The 16,476-nt window shown below is 44.7% G+C and overlaps 1 protein-coding gene across 2 annotated transcripts in view; it reads right to left on the bottom strand.

Moving 5' to 3' along the window:
- LOC119445645 (fatty-acid amide hydrolase 2-like) overlaps window positions 1-16,476 on the bottom strand; it is a 95,984-nt gene that overhangs the window by 34,295 nt on the left and 45,213 nt on the right. For both annotated transcript variants that reach the window (XM_049663483.1, XM_049663484.1), the window contains one exon: window positions 7,779-7,992. In XM_049663483.1, the coding sequence (XP_049519440.1) occupies window positions 7,779-7,992 (214 nt within the window). The remainder of the gene's footprint in view (window positions 1-7,778; window positions 7,993-16,476) is intronic.

Consider the following 16,476-nt stretch of genomic DNA (forward strand, 5'->3'; position numbering starts at 1 on the left):
TACACCACCGTCTTCATTTATTTAGTTTATTTAAGAATACTGCGGTCTAAGTTAGACCATAGCAGAGTGGTACGTTTTCATAGGAAAGATACATTTGGGCAAACCAGAAAAGACAACTAATAAAAAGTCAGCATTAACAGGATACAGCACATTTCAAATTAAATGGTCTTAAATGGATACCAAAGTTTTTGTTTTGCAGCTTCGTGAGAGGTTATTCCAATCGTTCATTTTACGATGAAAGAAAGAATAATTAAAGTAGTTGACTCTCTGCCTTAAAGGCGGAATTGTTTGCGAATTTGCGAATGTCGATTTCTAGTTGCGTAACCTGCAGATGAAGTCAAGATATGTGATGCGTTAATTTTGCAATGACCATTTACCAATTGATAAAATAACTTCATGTCTACAAACACGGTTTCTGTTAGTAACTGGTGAAAATTACCCTTTTTATTAACTGGCTAATGGAGCTGCCACCATATGAGCTGTAAATCAATCCTAGAGCCGGTTTTCTGTATTCTTTCTTATTTTCAATGTTGGATTTAGTGAAAACGTCCCAAATTATCAGGGCATACTCTAACATAGGACGGAAAATTGATTTGTAAGTAAGAATACGAACTTGAGGGTTAGCTAACTTGAGTGTATGCCTTAAAAAAGCAATTTCCTTAAGACATTGGCTGCAAAATTATCTATGTGTGTAGTCCAGGAGAGTTTGTCAGTGAGCAGCAATCCCAAGTATTTATAGTGATCAACCTCGGAAAGAACTCGATCAGCAGTAGAATAACTAAAGATCAAGGGTTTCTATTGTGAGTGGTTCTCATGTCTCATGGAGACACCACTTGTTTTGAGCGTTGCTGTACTTGCGCGCATCACATCCTTCAATCACGTAATAGTCGGCTGCTCTTTGACACCGAGCGCTATAGCACACGTGATGTGGTACATATATAACAAATCGGCTTACATAGTCAGTTGTACTCCCCATATGAATGGGCCGATGACCGGATCAGTTTTATACGGAAATCCGCAAATAAACAACAAATGCTACCTAAATATTCTCCACTCAACAAATATGCTCGTTCCAGCAATTCGTTAGGCAAAGTATTTTGCCAAAGTATTTTGGCCTGTGTGCTTTGTCCGTTTCTCGGCGAGTAAAATTGGTCCGATCACGGAGACTGAAATAGTAAATACAGTAAACTGGTCACAAACTGGTTCAATCAAAACTGGATCGATACCGAGGGAAAAGTTATCCGCTGTCGTGAGTCACGTGGTGGAGTCACTGCGCATTATGCCAGACTGTCGATGTGTAGCTCGCTTTTCCTTGCTTTGTCCTTTAAGTGGTTTAAATAAAATGACGCTCAAGAAAGTCCCAGCGGATTTCAAACAAGCCAACGCTGTCTTTGACAATCAGAGGTACCTTGACAGCCAGCCTGCCTCACACTGCACCGCCTTCTCCTCGACGCGCTGGAGGGAATTTATTTCCCTAGTGACGAGGTGGTCGCGGCTGCGTGAAGAAAATGACCGACTTCGGAAGGAGAGCGGACGGGACCAGACTCGCCACACCGAGGCCATTGCTGCTCTCTGAGTGAAGGTGCGCTCTCTCCGTGACCAACTCGCCTCTGCTCGCTAGCCTGAAGCCTCCCTACATGTGGCTTCGCATCGTAAAGAATATTTAGAGACGCTGTGCGCGGTGGGAGCTGTGAGTGCGTCTAGCTTGCGTCAGTTGAACACTTTTCTCACCTTTCGCAAGCCTCCTATAAACCACTGACTGCTGGTGCACCGGACTCCATTGAACCGGCAAACAAAGCGAGTGCAGACAATGAGCATTGGTTCATATGACACCAGGCCTCTTACTTCCGCTAGAGGTCACGCAAGACCAAGGGAACTTTTCGTATCGAAACTCTCGCCGTGCGCAACCAGTTCAGAGCTGGCTGTCCATCTGCCCGCTGTGGACTCAACACTTATGTCCGTTAAGCGGTGAAGATGAAACACGATGCGTATGCCTCGTTCCACGTCGAGGTCTCCGACGGAGCTTTCGACCGTCTCGGTGATTCTTCTCTACGCCCAAGATCTTGATTGTTCAAGCCGTTTCGTGGTAGGCTCCAGCAGAGCACGATCTTGCGCAAGGAGCAGCGAGAAGAGGAGGCGATGAAGCGTGGTACAAAAGGAAAACGACGTATCATTGACGCAGCGGACGTACTCCAAAATGTTCGAGGCCTACGCACTCAAATGAAAGAGTTTTTTTTTTTTTTCAGACATTACTTCTTCTGCTCATCCTGTGCCAGTTTTAATTGAAACCTGCATTTTACCTGAAATATCATCTACTTCGTATTTTCCTCCGTATTAAAATACCTTTCGTAGTAATCGACATTATAACTCCTGGAAGCAGAAATGGGGTGGCGTCCTCATCGACGTTGATAGCACGACAGAATATGTCCATCGCTTGGATCTTGAGTGCGATTATTAGGCTGTTTGGATAAACATGCGCTATTCAGGTAGTGAACGGTTGTTGTTTGGTGCATTCTATGTAGCACCTGACCTAACTCCTGCTTGATTTGGTCTCCTCCAGGCATCAGTTGAAACCATTTTAATTACGCATAATAACCACATAGTGGTATTCTTGGAGTCTTTAATGTACCCGAAATTTCCTTGATTGATAATGCTGTATGCCAGAATTCCTTTTACATTTCTCAGGAATGCCACTGCTTGCTTGATAGTATCGTATATCTTTTAATTCTGTGCATCAGCTAAACTTCACTGGGAACTGCTGTGGCAACGTTCTAGATTTTTGTCTTACAAATCTTGGTACTGCGTCATGCGCAGCAACCTCCATCTGGTTGCGCCAGCCAGAGTTCCACCCTCCTTTAATTCTTTCTCCAACTCTGCCAGCACAGAACCGCAGCATCCGTTCCGACATCAACACGAAGCACAGCTTCAACTTTCCCTTTGGAGACTACGTTGGCTTGTACCGTTATCTTGGAAACACTGACTGGTTGTTCGTAGATGGGACAACGGATGTTTATGAGCAGATTAATTTGTTTATGAAAACCATTGAATAACGTTCACAAAGTCGAAGCTGGTTTTCCAAAGAACTTAAAACGGCAATAAAGGTGAAAGATCATGCACAAATAAAAGCGGGTCAAACATGCCTAGATGAGTGGAAACTTGAATTTAAGTGCTGTCGTTGTCTTCGAAAATTTTATAAATAACAATGATGACTACGACCACATTTAACGTGCTAAAGCCAGCATGACAAGCAATTTTAAATGTTTCTAGAGCTATGTGCGCTCTGACTCTTCTAAAAAGAGTGCTGAAGATGTATGTCTTGTTGATGAAAATGACGATGGTGTCTCGAACATTGCTGATGCCTTTTCAGGACATTTCTGTTCTGTATATGGTGTAAAAGATGCTACTTCCTAAAGTGGCCTTCCTTCTCACTCTGGTACAGTGTGTACGCTATCAGTCAAGAAAGACCTTGTTTATAAGTGTATATATCGCCTCAAATCGTCATTGACTTGTGGCGCTGATCACATCCCTCCCAGCACTTCTGAAGACGTATGGAAACATACTTGTCCCTGTTCTCACAAGCATACTCAACATTTTCCTAAAGTCTAGTACGCTTCCTAGCACTTGGAAAGTAGCACGGGTAGTGCCGTACCCAAATTGGGTGCCAGAAGGGAAGTTACTAACTACCGACCTATATCCAACCCCTGCGCTGCGTCAAAAGTGCTTGAATCTGTATTGCTTTTCCTGCTAAGTGCTAAGAACATTTTATTAGATGAACAGCATGGCTTTGTACCACAACAACGAACTTAGTCACATTTATGACCCCTTCTTCCAATGTGGTACATAGTAGGGGCCAGTTGGACGCTCTTCACTTTGACTTAAGTAAAGCATGTGATTTAGTTTGTTTTGAGCTGCTCATTACAAAGCTCGCCCAAATAGACATACCTTCTTCCATCCCTTTCCTGGTGTCTAATTACCTAAGCAATAGATCGTGATTCGTTCGCGGTAATGGCCAGATATCTGTTAAATATAAGGTCACTAGCGGAGTTCCTGAAGGATGCGCTCTTGGCCCTCTTCTCTTCGTATTGTTCATAAATGATATATTTCGTCAGCCATTTAACACCCGTCATTGCATCTATATGCTGACGGCTTAAAGCTATTTAAGACTGTCGACAGTGTTCACGACTGTAGTGACCTAACAAACAGACGTTTTTTAATACTCTCGAACTACGACAGAAACAATAAGGTACTCTTAAATGCTTCCAAAACTATGGAATTAATTTATCGCGAAAAACACGCCACGTGCAGTTTTCATACACCCTTCTGGATGCCCAGCGCTCTGTCGAAGTACACACCAGATCAAATGAATGATATTGGTGTGCACTTCGACAAAACGCAAAACTTCTCTTCACACGCTAAATATGCGAAACAACGTGCTCTTGGTGCTCTTGGTATTGTTTTTCGTATATCCCATGACTTTCACTCCTCTGTTGCCGTTCTGCAATTGTATTCTACTATGTGTCTTCTAACTAGAGTATGCCCGAGTAGTTTGGGGCTGAACGCGAAAGTCAAATGCTGACCACATTGAACACGTCCAGAAGAAATTCATATCTATTTTCTAGCATTGACTTTGCCATTCTGTTGACTAAAGTACAGCACTCTCAAATATACATCAACTCACACCTCTAAAATCAAGACTTATTAAATCGGACCTTCTGTTCCCCTATAAGGTTATCCATGGCAGTATACATTGTCCAAAGCTTCTTGATCATGTGCAAGTTTTCGTGCCGCAAACGTATACCTGGCAGCAATCTGCGTTTTCTACGCGGCCTTCTTCCATTAGAGAGTGCCCTATGGTTCGACCCCCAAAAAACAATGAGTATTGAAGTTATATATATATATATATATATATATATATATATATATATATATATATATTTCAGAGTTCATTTCCTGTGTTTGGTGTATATATAGATAATCATATTGCATGATTAGATCCCTTTTACGTCCGCTTCCTCGTTTTCTGTTTCCCTATCTCGCATTGTTTTGTCTACCACATGTGGCCTCTCTGTACGTTTTATTTTGCGCATTGCTTTTAAATGCACCAGTACGAAGACTTCGCAGCTGTTCCTGGGCACTATAATACGCACTTCATTGATTGATTATAATGGTTGTTGTTGTGGTGGTGGTGATCTTGAAACACGGCATGAGCCCACGATCGCGCTATGCGTAGTGCCACAGACCCCGAGACAAACGCCAACACTAACTTACGGTTAATTTCACATCGGGCACACCACACGAAAACAAGCTCACAATGAAGGGCGGGCCGAAAATCGGGCAATGCACGAACCACAGCCATCCCCTTTTTTGACACATTACGTCTAATTGCATCATCTATATCGCCCTGGTGCCAGCGGGGCCATAGAAACGCCGTCTGTAACGCTGTCACGACACCGCAGACAAATGGATATATACGGCTGTATCAACTGTGAGATGCCCAACTGCACGCCTGTCGTTTGTGTTGGGGACACCGGCGGGAACATGAAACCGGGCTTCTCCAAGGCCGCCGCATTCCACGACGGCCCGCCTAACCGGGCGAGCGCATAATTTCAGTCAAAAACTGACTTGTGCGCTTGCACAACTACGTGTCTCGTGGCGTTCCTTTATCAGTGCTTGAGCTGCTCCGCTAAGCTATACTGTCTGCGCTGCTTAAAGTAGAGTCTCATTTTTTGCCTTTCTTGTTCAGTTTTTTTTTTTCGTCGCTTTAGTTTTTTTCGTTTTTCCCTGTTCCGCAGCTTCTTGAGTCCACGTTGAAGAGGTCTCTCGGAGCAGCGAAAGCTTTAAGCCTCACTTCTCCGTTTGCACAAGTGCGGCCAGAAGAATTTTTTCCTCGCTCCGTCCTTTTCGTCTCGGCACACAGAATGAGTAATAGAGCCAAACAAAGGCGAAGCGCCACGGCATCACGGGGAAAACTCCGGACACGAAGCAGACAGCCGCGATTGTATACATAAGTATATGTCGTCGCACGTCGCACAATAGAAACTGGATCTCCACGCGAAGGAAACCAGCGAAGCGTGTGCGCCGAATGTTTCTGGGAGGAAACGTGAGGAAATTGAGACGACACTCCAGTGGCAGACAGCGAACGCCAATGAAGGAGGAACGCCACCCATCTGTGATGTAGGTGCAGCGTGAGAGATAGATAAATAGATAAAAATATAGAAATATATAGAAATATAGAAATATATAGAAATATAGAAATAGATAAAATATAGATAAAATATAGATAAAAATATAGATAAAATATAGATAAAATAGATAGATAGATAGATAGATAGAATAGATAGATAGATAGATAGATAGATAGATAGATAGATAGATAGATAGATAGATAGATAGATAGATAGATAGATAGATAGATAGATAGATAGATAGATAGATAGATAGATAGATAGATAGATAGATAGATAGATAGATAGATAGATAGATAGATAGATAGATAGATAGATAGATAGATAGATAGATAGATAGATAGATAGATAGATAGATAGATAGATAGATAGATAGATAGATAGATAGATAGATAGATAGATAGATAGATAGGGCGGACGGCAGAACGTGCAGTGTCAAATTTACTTAGGTTATTTGAAAACTACCAAGTCGTCTTTTACACGGCACAGCGCTGCCTAGGTGCGTAATGCGGCCAGCATATAACTGAAATCGGTATCTCTGCACACCGTGCATTTTGGTTGCTTCTCGGCATTAAGCATGACGTACAGCAACGCCCTGAAACTAGAACAATGCACTATAGGCGAGTTCTAAACAATATCCTAGGTGTGTGTTGACTGCTAACAAAGTTTGGGCAATAATTCAGTGCGGAAACGTCGGGCTATAAATGCTTAAAAAATTATCGGCTCATCTTGCGGAACACAGCCCGAAATGATACACGGACAATAGAGAAGAACACAACTGGAACAGCGCAAAATCCGTCATTCGGGAACATCATTAGCAACTCGCGTTCAAACACACTACCAAGTATTGCGCACAACCAACTGGGAGTGCTTGTACCTTGGCTTTTTTTCTTTTGTTGTCTTCGTCTGGCTTCACACAGTGTTTCGCGAAAGAATACACAAGACGCACTCACCCAATCTCGTCAGAAATGCTTCGGTGAAGGCTAGTTGATATGGCACGACTGTGTGGTGTGTGGTTGCGCTGAAAAGGTTGCGCTGCAAACACAGGGACACTATGGCACGCCCGTGCTCACCTTTTTCATTTTCCTGCCAGTGTCCCTGTGTGCACCACATTTTCGGCGCAACCATACACCGCACAGTCTCAAGAGCGACACTAAACGAGTTTATAATGTCCATGTACTTCTTCAATATTCTCCCTTTTTTATGAAATTTGGCCGGGAAATAGTAATTATTACCAAAGAAAGGAAGGCTAATCTGTTCCGTGGTTTTATTTATTTATGTATTTATTTATTTATTTATTTATTTATTTATTTATTTATTTATTTATTTATTTATTTATTTATTTATTTATTTATTTATCAACCAGACCCGAGTAGACGCTATCAAAATTCATCACCGCATGGCGAGCCGGTGAGCAAATTTCAAGGCAGATGTCGCCACCCGTATTTCATTTCAGCGCCTGTTCTGGCTTACACTACAAGCCTCCTCTCGCGGTAAGGGTGGCCATTTTACCAATAATGAAGCGCGAATCATTAGTACAACTAAGCTTAATAATAATCTTCGCCGACCCTTTTTAAATGGCCAACAACCCACCTTTGATCATGACCGAGTTCTTGGTGATAAACGGCACTCCGAGCAGCGGTTTGGTGCGCTCCAGATCCTCCGGCGAGCTCCTCCTGACGAGCTCGTCGGCGGCCCGGGCCTCGTCCATGGCGGCCTCGAAGCGCTCGTCCACCACGGCGTTCAACACGGGGTCCACCTCGCGCACGCGTCGCTCGTAGGCGCGGATCACGGCCTCGCTCGTCACCTGCGCCCGTGAGCATTGTCATTGAAGTACAAAGAAAAAAAAGTTATCAATTCGAAAGCATTACATGGGTCATGAGGCGGAAAACCCGGCGTTGGCGTGACCACACGACGGTCCAAATAGTCCAAGAGGTCCAAGTGAGCCAATTGAGGCAGTTGATGACGTCAATTAAGGCAAGGTTAATTAAGGCAAGCTAATTACCATGGAGTTTATTACTGCACTCGAACCCACGACCATACGTGGGGGTCGAACCTACTACCTTTGATTAGGATAGAGTTAAGGCACTCGAACCCACGACCGTTAGCGGGAGTCGAACCATCAACCTCTGATGGCCGCAATGATTTCACATTCATCCACGTAAGGATAACTAAGTGCCAATTTGAATTTTTCCGGCTGTGACCTTTAACGAAACGCGGCAGAAATGCGCTGTGAGTCTCTATGATTTTTTACGATGATTGTTTTTAACCATGACAAATTAATTTACAAGCGAGAGGAAATCATTCTGAGGGTTCAATGAATGCGTTGAAAATGCACCTGGAATATTTTTGCTTCTTTCTAGAGTTTTCATGGCTTCTAACGTCGACGGCACAAATAACTTAGGCCAAGATGACGGCGATGCAACGCACGGAAGAAAAACAGCAAGACGAATGTCGAACGAAGCGAAACGCCGTTCGTTATTTTACGGTGTGAGCCGTTGAAGACGCTTGCACCGACACCTTTGTCTGTCCAGAATCACCATTTCGGTGGCGTAGGTGCCACGCTCACATGACAGGATTGGTTGGACGAGGGTTCATCCACGCCGGTGAAAGAAAACATTGCGGAACATTTTTAAACCCAGGTGGAACAGTAGAAGCGTGGAAGTAAAACTTTGCAGGATCCGAGTAAATTTCATGTAAGCAAATGGTAAGAGCCCTATAAGTCTTGCGGTACAACTTGAAGCTTGTAATGAATTGCCGAAGTTCCAGTCAACCTCGGTAAAGAAGGCTGGAGCAGTTGCAGACATTGCCGACCATTCACAAGCTGTCCGACGGTCTTCAGCCACGTGCAACTTATCCAAAATTGAGTGACCACCGTAAAGACTTCAGTACATGCTATTATACACTGTATTTAGACATCCTTAGACGGTACATTCAGTTCATGCATACCGGTTAACAGTTCGCATGGGTCTGTTCACCTAAAAGAATTGATTACCTGCTCAGCGCCACTGTAGACACTATAAAATGGTCTAGGAAACACGAGTCCATAACTATTATGAGCTGTGCCCCAACATTTAGCTTCTCTAGACATGTGGTTTATATTTAAGTAGTAAAAACATTTTTTAAAAAGAATTTTTATACTATGTAGTAGGAATTCCTTATACGTTATTTTAATGGCGGCGACAATGAATCCAACGACCACTTGTGCCAATCTCGTAGCACAGTCGGTTAAAAAGCCCTCACAAGAAGAACAAGTCTGACTGAAGGCGATTCACGCAATACAGTTTCTAGAAAACAGGCGTGCTTAAAATAAAGTAGTATCACCTTTTGTCCTTTCTAGACGGGCACACGCACCATCCGTAAGTATATATATATATATATATATATATATATATATATATATATATATATATATATATATATAGGTCGCGAGAAATGGCTACGTTTTGTTGGGCATGCTATAAGTGCGACAATGGCCTCTCTATTCCATACCGTTGTGATAAGCGCACGTGCCATTTTTCTGCATTGTTTCAATGTCGAGTGTCAATGTTGTGGTACAACTACTGTGCATTGCCGTGACATAACGGATATACCACAGAACAATAAAACATGCGCCTTGACGCGGTAGTTTGTCTTTTTCTTCAAGCATTTAGACGAAGTCAAGAATTAGCATTGCGCTCAAGGCAGGTGTGACAGCACTGCTTCTCACCTGCTGCCAGTGATCGAGCCGCATTGTGCACAGTCCCCACATAACCCGCATAGCTTGTGTAGTAGTCCACCAAGTGTGCTCAAACGTGTCCCATTCGAAGTCGTGGAGTAATCGCAAACACGGTCATATGAGTAGCTTCCTTTCAAAGAACAGATGCGGGAAGTAAGCCAGTCTACCCAAAGGGCTCGAACAGTTAATTAGTAAGCTAGCATTATAGTCTGTTCTTGAGCTGTATACTTTAAAGTGCAACTAAAGTGAAACTCTGAATTAGTTTAGATTTATAAACCATTCCAAACTAAAAAGATGAGCTCTACTTGAATAGCTCTACTTCCGCACATTTCGCGGTCTTAAGATCGCGGAAACTGCGATCTTATATCGCGGAAACCGCAGAGCCAGTGACGTCAGTGTAACGTCACAGAATACAAAGTATTTTTTTCGTACTTCGGCCGCTGTGGTTTAGTAGAAGTTTTTGAAACAACGAAGTTCAGTCTTCGGCTCTTTTAGAATACGACGTGCTTCATTTTTTACCGACAAGAACTTAACCAGGCCCGAGCAGGCGGCGTCAAAAACCCTTACGTCACGGCTCGTCACCCGTCCTTCCTTATGGCATCTTTCCTGGTTCACCAAAGTGTCCTCTCGCGGTAAAAGTTGCTTTTTTTTCTTTTTGTATTTTGGAATGGCAATCCACTAGCACAACTCAAACCATTTTTCTCTATAGTGTCCCTTTAAGCCTTTGACGGCAATGAATTGACGTCGACTCTGTCCTACATGTATAGAATGACGGGTTGCTTACACGAAGGTGATGTTTTGAGAGTTCCTTATTGACGTCTGCGGAGCGCATCTTGCTCTGTACATCACACCGCTGTGGATACTTCCTCGAGTGTTGCTAGTGTCAGCTAGAAACGGGTGAATAGCAGCGCGGGTTGAAAGAAGCAAAGAAATAATTCTCGAGAACGCAGATAACGCAGCTGGCACATGGTTGCCAGTGCCTCCACTTTATTGGAGATCATACAAATCTAATTCAGCATGAGGGACCGTTGTTCTTTCACAATTCACAAAAGAAGCTATTATACAGCAACTCTTTGGCCCACTATGGCCATAGCGTTTAGCATTATTACTCAGAAAGACAGAAGGCGTAAATTGAAAGGGTACAGATTTCGGCGAGTTGCTAATAAATCGTGACATCCAGTTCAGTGATGAGGACAAGCACGAAAGAGACAGGGATAGCGTTTGTTCTTGACTACTTGGTCCCTATCGCCATTGCCTGCGCTGCTTTCTAAGAAGGCACAGGATTCTCGTGTTGAAAATCTATCACTTGTGAGTTCGAGTGGGAAATGCCACCACTACCATCGACCTGGCGAAGGTCGCTTTTCAACAAACATGTCCAAGGATGATAATCCATGCTTTGCGTTGGTTTTCAAACAGACAGAGGCGTTCCGAAGTTTCCTCGTGCTCAAGGAGGTTGAATTTGCAACCTTCTTGCTCGTGCTGAAAATCTAGCCCTCATCCCGCTGAGTGTCAAATGATTCCAGCGTTGTCCACCTGCCCGAGGTCGTGTCTTATCCCCCATGCCCAAGCTGATGACCCAAACTCCACCTAAACTTAAGCGTTAACAACGGCTTTTGAAAATGAGTGAGGGCAACAAACACGCATAGAACATCGTTTAGGCTTCAGTTTTATGCGTAGAAAGCAAGGAAATTGTGGATGATTGCCCTTTTATTCTTATATACAGCTCAGTCCCATCGCGAACATTGTGGTCTCTAGCATTTATGGATGCACACAAAACTTTCTCTTCTGACTAATTTTCCCGGAATGGCAACAGCAAAATGTGCGACCATTCAATAAAGTATACCGAAATGAAAGAAACACAAATGTCTCGTTTAAAAGAAGTGTTCAAAGCAGCGAGACTCGTACGGAAGGCACAGGTGTCCGCCAATATCAGCATCCTACCAATAGGCGTTCGACACGTGATAAGACAATTCCGGAATAATGGAACATAGCTAACGTCTGAATACACCCGCCATACAACATTAGCAATTCGAAGACGGTGCCCGTAGACACCATCGTTACTGACGACGTCAGCAGTCTTTCAGAGATCGCCGGCTTTACTTCATCCGCTGACGACACTGCCTTCACTAACGACTTCTGCGTCGCTAAAGGTCACGAAAGCGATATGAAAAATAGAGACACCTTGCTTATGAGCTAGGTATTAATTCTAAGCGTCTGTCCTTCCCTCAGCTGTTTCCCTTTCCACCAGTGCAGAGTGTACCCGGCAAGAGGAATGTATCTCAGACTGGCCTTCGTGTCATTTTCACCAATAAACTGTCTCTAATTATCTCTCGCCCTTGTACAACTTCGCTTTTCTTTAATGCTTGCACTTAATGTTCCGACACGATGGGGCTCGAAAACTAGTAGGGACTTTTCAGAACGCTAAAGCTTTTATTTCGCAGACAAACTGCGGTAATGAAAGAAAATGCTGTACCTGCAAAAGCTGCAATATTATAGACTTTCTCTTTCACACGAGTCAGCCGTATTGCCCTTTATGCCTACCACCCGCCATAACGGAATGCAGTGGCGATAGTCTCACCTCGGCTAGGCCACTGCGCACTCTGCCATGGAAGAATATGATGGGGAAAAAAGAAATGAAAAATTAAACGGATCCCCCGCGCTGTGGAAATCGATGTAAGTGAAGCTTTCCGTGCTGTTTGCGTTGACTGACGATAATTGGCGCTGATGTTTACGGTGAATGTTGCAGTTCATCAGTGTTTAGCGCAATTAGAGCGGTGAGTTGAATGTTAAACGTTTTTTGCGTGTATCACTTGTGATTGTCTACGTGGTACACATAGAGAGACGTGTTTGCTTGAGGCGTTGTTGTGCGCCATTATCCATAGCTAGCGCGAAGGTTAGCACTGTCATTGCCTCACACGGCGCAACGCATCGTGTCAGAGGTGCTAAACATTAATTAAATCACGGTACTTTACGTGCCAAGCACAAAATATCGTTATGAGGAACGCGGCCAGTGCGAGGCTCGGTTTTAATTTGGATCACCTGGAATTCTTCAACGTGCGCCTAAATCTGAGTAGGCGAGCGTTCTTGCATTTCACCCCCGTAGAAATCCGGCTGCCGTCGTCGGGATCGAACCCGCGACCCCGAGCAACGCCAGAGCCACAAAACCACCGCGGAGGATTCAGAGGTGTTGATTTGATGGGCGGCCGCTTCTGTAGTGTCAAGACACTGCGGTGCTTTAGTACGGTTTTTCTTCCGCACGCTATGACACTGAGATGGTGCATTCTTGTGTCACATGAAAGCGAGAATTTTTTACGATGCAATGCAACTTCATTCGGCCCCCTCAGTGATCACCCAGCGATCACCGGCGGCGCAACAAGCGCCGGCAGCCATGCTGTCCGAGTACCGCGTTTCAATCGCTGAGCACTGTACCTGCACGCTCTGAACCACCTCTCGATGCGGCGTGCAAGACAGCAGCAGTGGAAAATTCAGAGGAACAGCCAAAGAAAGCGTCGCGTTAAAACGTGCGCTGCTTCTTAGCATTATCATGCTCCGGAATGGCGGCGTATAGCCATGACCATTCGGAATGGGACGACTTGGCCGCGCTTTGCCTGAACGGCGCAACCGTTTCTTCTATTCTGCTGTACGAGCTAGTCCTACACCAAATTTTGGTCGCGTAACTGTCTCCGCATGACTGGAAATTTTAGCCTACCGTTACCACTCTACCATTACTGCTGCCGTCTCGTCCACCCGCCAGCCTTAAACGTCTACTAGCCAAGACGCGGCAGGTCGATTAAACCTCCCAGGTAACGGAAACGGCATTGATAACGGTAAGCGCAATAGCGGTGTGCTAAAGCTCTCTGGACACTGATATCCAACACCAACCCATCTAGACATCTCTTATCAGCATTTCTGTTTCACTTTTACGGTGGAGTGAGAAGGGCTGTGCCGCGATGGTATCACCGCGCGCTGAATAGCCTTAGCTCGGGAGATGATGTCTAAACGCATACGATGGGAGAAATCGTTTTTCTCGGCAACCATTGCACCGATTGTGAAGTGATTAAGAAAAAATATCAGGTAGGTTGTATCGGGGACGCGACCGCAGTGGGGTACGTGAAACGTCCTCTTGCGTTTGAAACACAAATGACATAACCAAATATACAAGTTACATTTATTCAAGCATTACAAAGTTCACATGCGTAACTTATAACCCCCCCCCCCCCCTACTGAGGGTTCTACGGTCTAAAATTCAAATTAAATTAAATTCTGGGGTTTCACGTGCCAAAACCACAATTTGATTGTGAGGCGCGCCGTAGTGGGGGACTCCGGAAATTTCGACCGCCTGGAGATCTTTACCATGCCCCCTATGCACGGGACACCGGCGTTTTTTCGCATTTCGCCCGCATCGAAATGCTGCCGCCGCGGCCGGTATAAATTTGTTCCCGCGAGCTCGTGCTATAGCAGCTCAACACTATACGGTCTGATTAATCTTGTAATTCGCGCTCAGTTCCTATTCGTAGCGGGCCCGTCATGGTCAAATGTGGTGGCCGCAAATTGGCATCCCTCTGTCTTGCTGCTCGAGTCTCTTCACCCCATTCCTGGACCCTATAAGTGTCGAACGCAGTGGCACCGTAGCCGAGCAACCGTCAAACGTCTGCTACAAAATTGCACACTTGAAATCTATATAATCTCCTAATGAGCAAACTCGAGTTTGATGGATTACACCCGCTATGGTTGAGTGAGCTGTCTGAAAACGCGGCCACTCCGACTCGTGTCGGCAAACGTATACTGCCAAGTTGTGCCTCCCTGAGCACCGAGTGAGAGGCGAAAGTTTGCTCCGATTCTGTCGTGCGTGTCGCGACAAAGGCCTCATCTGTACACGCGACCCGTGCATATCCGAGTAATGGCTTTTTATACATAACGATACCAAAGTAAGGCACGTGGACAGTACGGTTGCAAAGAGGTAGGAAATATTGTTTTCGATAAATGCGGCTCTAGCAAGCCATCCCATATATGCTGACCGAACGCAAAGACGTTTCATGTCAAAAGTTACCATCTAGGGAATGTATGAGGCGGACTTTAAAATTGAGCCATCATTTTCTGATTTATACCCGTGGTAGCTGCTCAGTGGCTATGGTGTTGGACTGCTGAGCACGAGGACGCGGGATCAAATCCCGGCCACGGCGGCCGCATTTTGATGGGGGCGAAAATACCCGTGTACTTAGACTTAGGTGCACGTTAACGAACCCCAGGTGGTCCAAATTCCCGGAGTCCCCCACTACGGCGGGCCTCATAATCAGATCGTGGTTTTGGCACGTAAAACCCCATAATTTCATTTTCTCCTTTTTTTAACAAAAAGGCCTAAAAGTTACAACATCGAAAAAATTGCGAGTTTCAAGCTTTCAACTCAGCAACTTTATTGCAACTCAACAGTAAAAAAATGTAAGTATTTTGTGTATTAGATCTGACAATATGCATCTAAACTAGACAAAATTGGCGTATTATCTTCATACTCTGAAATATACCACAAAATTGTGTTTAGGACTTTTGCAAAACATTCGTAAACAAAGTGACAATTTCACGTAAGCTGTAAAATCGCATATCGGTTTTGTTCGCTTTACATGCTCTAACAGATGCAGGTTATATATCTGCGATATCTGCTTTGAGTGCATATAGTTACGGGTCCGTAAACGTCGTGCTTCTATTTCTTTTTTTTTTCATTCTTACAAATTTCACTTCATGCCCTAAATTAAAATTTTCTTTACTGTCTATCCAACCGACGGGCATTACACTCGGCTGGAGATACTAAAACGGAGACATTCACTCTCGGATTCAGCGGGAACCCCACAAGGCTCTGTCATTTCCCCAATGCTGTTCAATTTGGTCATGCTCGGATTAGCACAGGAACTACAGAACCTCGACGACATAGAACATACCATCTATGCCGACGACATTACCATCTGGACCACCACGGGCAGCGACGGACAAATTGAAACCGCTCTCCAAGATGTCATCGATGCCGTCGAAAATTATCTCCAAGGCACGGGACTCCGATGTTCCCCCGACAAGTCAGAGCTCCTCCTATACCGCCCCACGCTCCGCGGACGTCCACCACTAGGATCTACGCACGAACGTCACTACGAGGAAATCCAACTCCACATGAGGAATGGTGGAACCATACCCGTGGTCTCCACCATCCGGGTCCTCAGCATGACTATCGAAGCCAACGGCGCCAACTCCACGGCTATATCCAAGATCCCCCGACAGATGGCCAATACTTCACGGCTGCTGAAACGGGTGACCAACCGGTGACAGGGCATGAAGGAAGAAAGCCTCATCCGCCTTGTTCACTCGTTCGTCATCTGTCACATCACGGATGTCACCGGATTCCATAATTGGTACAAATTGGTACAAATCAGAAAAGACTAAATTCCACATCATTATACGCGGCGCCTGCAAGCTAGCCTTAGGACTGCCAAGCAACACCAGGACTGAACTTCTACTCCAATTAGGACTTCATAACACCCTCGACGAATCAATCGAAGCACAGCGTCAGTTTCACCTGCAGGAGCGTCT

Source organism: Dermacentor silvarum, chromosome 3, assembly GCF_013339745.2.
Source record: "Dermacentor silvarum isolate Dsil-2018 chromosome 3, BIME_Dsil_1.4, whole genome shotgun sequence".
NCBI classification, from domain to species: domain Eukaryota; kingdom Metazoa; phylum Arthropoda; class Arachnida; order Ixodida; family Ixodidae; genus Dermacentor; species Dermacentor silvarum.